The 4,370-nt window shown below is 41.9% G+C and overlaps 1 protein-coding gene across 1 annotated transcript; it reads right to left on the reverse strand.

Annotated features, from left to right (window-relative positions):
- Window positions 1-906: 906 nt before the first annotated feature.
- On the reverse strand, window positions 907-4,150 carry LOC133905665 (bidirectional sugar transporter SWEET13-like). Its single transcript, XM_062347431.1, has 5 exons — window positions 3,893-4,150; window positions 2,319-2,355; window positions 1,823-2,195; window positions 1,604-1,723; window positions 907-1,486 (listed from the first exon to the last, which is right to left on the reverse strand). The coding sequence occupies exons 1-5, from the start codon at window positions 3,942-3,944 to the stop codon at window positions 1,184-1,186; spliced, it is 885 nt and encodes a 294-aa protein (XP_062203415.1). The 5' UTR covers window positions 3,945-4,150; the 3' UTR covers window positions 907-1,183.
- Between the last annotated feature and the right edge of the window lie 220 nt (window positions 4,151-4,370).

A 4,370-nucleotide genomic window follows, 5' to 3' on the forward strand; every position in this document is an offset into this window, starting at 1 on the left:
GGAACATCCAGATGCAGACAGATCGTAGCTTGACTTCAATCTTACGTCTTCTTGCTCAGCGGTGGGGGTACACAGTGCTTGGCCCGCAATGCAGGAAGGTTTGTGAAGGAAACCAACAGTCACACCTTGAGTTTCGGTGTGATACCAATAGTTTCATTATCTACGGAAGTCCAATGGAACTTCTGTTTGAAGGAACGACTAATGCGCTCATTTATGCCCTGAACCATTTTGATTAATATTTGGATTGAAATTTAAGATATGAACTATGCATTTAATAGTCTTTTATGTAATTTTAGAAATGCTTATAGTTTGAATTAATGTATTAGTGTTTATCGTGACTAAAATATCTGTTTATAAGTGAAATATATGTGAGTAAAGTATCTGTATATGTGCTTGTTATCTGTGATTGAATTATGAGTAAAATATTTGTATACGTGCTTATTATCTATTTTGTTTCCTGGATAAATGGGAACTAAAATCAACACTGATAATAAATATCAGTGTCGGTTCATAGGTTATTTAACAAAGAACCTACATTGATAATCATGTATTATCAGGGTTAGCTGGAAAACCACCATTGAAGTGGTTTTTGTGCTGGCACTAATGACATATTTTGTTATAGTGATTCTATGTGCTAAGGCTAAAATGATATCTAAATAAGAATTGAGTTGTAAACATGTACCTTAATTACGAACTATATACTCTATTTACTATATATTAAGTATGATTATAATAAATCTTTTCTCCTAAATAAAGAAAAAGCAATCGAACCTAGACATGACACGTGTCATGACACTTGACGTAAAGGAGGCCAATAGGCCATATATGCAAATATGACAAAGGAACAAACAGCTGGAGCCACGTGTCCATCTTTTGGGTTTTGGACCGCACATGATATATGTACACGGATGACGCAGCAGATGCGCGAGCCGAGCCATGTGACCTTTATTTCTCTTGTACGTTCGTACACGTCATCACACAACCTAAACCATTTAAGTTTAAGACAATACGAGAGAGCCATATTCATGAAACGGAATAGTACTAGTTAATAGCAGTGAGAGATCGATTAACGGATTAATACTTAATTAATCGCCTCCTTCGCTCATGACCAGCTGCATGTCGTCGTGCGAATATTAAAGCGCTATGCATGCATGCACACGTTCCTGGCCGTGCACCCACACGCCTAGACCAACTCCACGGCGGGGCCGTGGCTCACTTTGACGTCGGCCAGTTCCCTGTTCTCCGCCAGCATCGCCTCGGCCCCGCATCTCCTGGGGACGCCCATCTCGGTGACCGGGGGCACCTCGGAGCTCTTTTCGGGGAGGGCGGGGCTGAGCTTGGTGATGTTGACGACGATGTGCTCCTCCGCCGCCGAGGGTAGCTTGCCGGCATCTTTACCCTCGGCGACCACCGGCGTCTTGTTCATGTAGAACACGTACAGCCCCATCTGTCCCACGCCGAACGCGAACCCAAGAATGTTTGGGAGCTGCAGAAACCAACCGTCTCGGATTATTAACACATGGCCATCGATAATCCATTTGCAACAATCGCCGATCAGTATGAAAAGATCAATCAGGTAGGTGATTATATAATGACTAATTACCGCAACGTATTTGTCCTTGATGAGGAGGCCGTAGAGGAACCAGACGACGGCGCTGAGCGTGAGCGAGAGGGAGAGGGAGAAGGGCATGTACTCCACGCTCCTCGTCTGGACCACGCGCCTCTGCACGTACGAACACAAACGCATGAAAATCATTAGCTAGAGATCGTCACGACACGTACGGTTATGGAGTAGCTAGGGTTGATGGACGGAGATGCTCACGATGATGCTGAGTGGCGCGACGAAGACGCTGACGGAGAAGCCGACGCAGACCCAGCCGAGCGAGACGACGCGCCTCTCGCCCTCAGAGAGAAGGAGGGTGAGGAGGAGGATGAGCCCGAACACGCCAACGTTGAGGAGGAGCAGGATCTTGACCGTGAACAACTTGGCCTTCTTGGGGGCGTAGGCGAGGTACATGACAATGTAGACGGTCTCGATGACGCAGCCGGCGGCGTTGATGGTGATGAGGAGGCCCTCGTTGGTCTTGATCAGCGCGTAGTAGATCCACAGCGTCGCGCTGAACAGCGCCACCACGTAGGGCACCGACTGGAAGCCCTCCGTGGACTTGCTCTTGTAGATGCGGTAGAACGTCGGTCTGCGCATACAAATTGTATACAGTTAATTGTAACACTATAGTCAATTTGAAATGATTTGTGATGTTTATCATTGAATATGAAATGAAAATTTAGTGAAGGATTAATTGATATAAGTCACTTACATTGGGGCCATGTAGGTCATGAAGGAGATGACGTTGCCTGCAACCGAAAAAGGGCGCTAAAGATCAGCCGTTTGCAAAAGTTGGCAAAGAGCCCAAAGCTATCTAGGCAATTGAGATAAGTTCTGATAAGCTGGCACGTTACATCTTCGGCCTAAGCTTGCGCGCCTTCTTTTGTGTACAAAAGATTGGCAATGCTTTGTTGTTTTAGCTATGTACTAGCCCTTTGTGTTATGGTGCACTATGACGTCATCACTACTTACAGTGATGTACTAGGCAAGGTAGATTGCTAGCTCGACAAGTAGTAGTCCATGATAAGAAATGAAGCCTAGCAAAAGCATCAAGAGATAATTGAAGCTAGTGATGCTTTTTAAATTTGTGCACTGAGTAAGGACACAGAAACGTCTCAATTTTGGAAAATATTTGGAAGTTAGCACAAGCTCCACTACAATTGATGGATGATCATCCAGATGCAACCCCCACTAAGTGGCTTCTGTGTACTATCATGCACTAGCAACTAAGAATTAAATGACGATCAGATGTTTTTGGAATCACACACTACATAGAAATAGCAATAACAGACATAGCATCACATACACAGATAGTTATTTAAAAGCTGTCACTGATAAATTATATATAGACGGTTGACACGAAAAAGTGTTTGTGATATTTTCAGTTGTCTAGAAGAGCGAGAATACATAGACGGTTTTACTAAAAGACCGTCTATGTGTTGACGGCTCCTAGACATAGACGATTTTCTTAAAAAATCATATGTGTATTTTTGAACAACACATACGGTTCTGTATGAAAAACCGTTTATGTCTAGTAGCCATCTACATACAGACAGCCTTTTAGTAATGCCATCTGTGTGTTCTCTCTTCTAGACACAGACGGTTTTTTATAAATATTTGTCTGTTTCTAGATGATCAACACAAATATTTTTTTTAAATATCTGTCTGTAGTGTATATTTAAAAATTCATAAAATATTAATATAAAGTCAGATGAGGAAACTTTTTATATGTAAATTATAGTTTTCGATAAGATCTACAACTTTGTACTTTATAACCTTTTCATTCGAAGTTATTAAATGCCCAAATAATTATCCAACGTTTTGAATAACAAGGGTTAAAAGGATAAAATATTCTATTGCTATTAGCAATGATGTACATATGAGACGGTAAGGAAGCTACGCGTGAGGCATGAGATTATGTATTTGATGCCTACAAATCACGTGACTTGTGACACGCGAGGAGGTGGTTCGGTTGCAATTTTTCAGTTTTCTTACATTGAAAATATTTTTTTTTCTAAAACTAATATCACAAAGAGTTTTTATTAAAAACCGTCTGTGCTATGTCATATTACAGACGGATGGTTACTCGTCTATGGCAAACTCGATATCACAGACACTTTTGCACAAACGGTTTCATATACATTAAAAACCGTCTGTGATAGTGTGATATGTGGTAGTGACAATTATAGCAATATGTAAAGTGCAAGAGAAATGAAAATAAAAGGACTTTAAAGATGAGCAATTCATGGGCATGCATGCAGCTCTTGTTTGTGATAGGTAACATACCTAGGAGGCCAAAGGCAAATGCCCAAGGGTGCTGCAGGGATAGGCCAGCCATAATTGTGATACAAAGGGAAATGGTCGAGATGGTTACAAGAGCTTCCCAACACAAACTACTAAACTGAACGAACGGCTTGTTGTTTGTGTTTGGCTGTGGCACTTCTATTTCTCTCTCTAACCCTTGAGTCCCTTCTGGAGGGAAGGGAGGGCTCTGAGGAGGAGCTAGTGTTCTGTGTTGGCTGAAACTCTTGCAGTGGCAAGCAGGTTGTGGGGGGCTTTATATAGGCACAAGGTGGCATGCATACATGCCCTGGTGTGTTGTGTTGTCATTGTGTATGCACATGTGCAAGATCTCCAAGCACATATGCAAGAAAACAAACTAAACATGGAATTATGCAAAGATCTTTTTCACTAGCCTCTGAGGAAAGGTTTCTGGCCATGAATAACTAAGGTTATTTAAATGTCCTATATTAACAGAGATAAT

Source organism: Phragmites australis, chromosome 23 (assembly GCF_958298935.1).
Source record: "Phragmites australis chromosome 23, lpPhrAust1.1, whole genome shotgun sequence".
In the NCBI taxonomy this organism is placed as follows: domain Eukaryota; kingdom Viridiplantae; phylum Streptophyta; class Magnoliopsida; order Poales; family Poaceae; genus Phragmites; species Phragmites australis.

Bases quoted from the DNA above. Each gene is read 5' to 3' on its own strand.
- LOC133905665 (XM_062347431.1), bottom strand. From the start codon at position 3,944: ATGGCTGGCCTATCCCTGCAGCACCCTTGGGCATTTGCCTTTGGCCTC. The intron at 1,724-1,822 runs GTGAGCATCTCC...TCGTACGTGCAG, and splicing joins TCGCGCCACTCAGCATCATC to AGGCGCGTGGTCCAGACGAG. The intron at 1,487-1,603 runs GTAATTAGTCAT...TGGTTTCTGCAG, and splicing joins TCAAGGACAAATACGTTGCG to CTCCCAAACATTCTTGGGTT.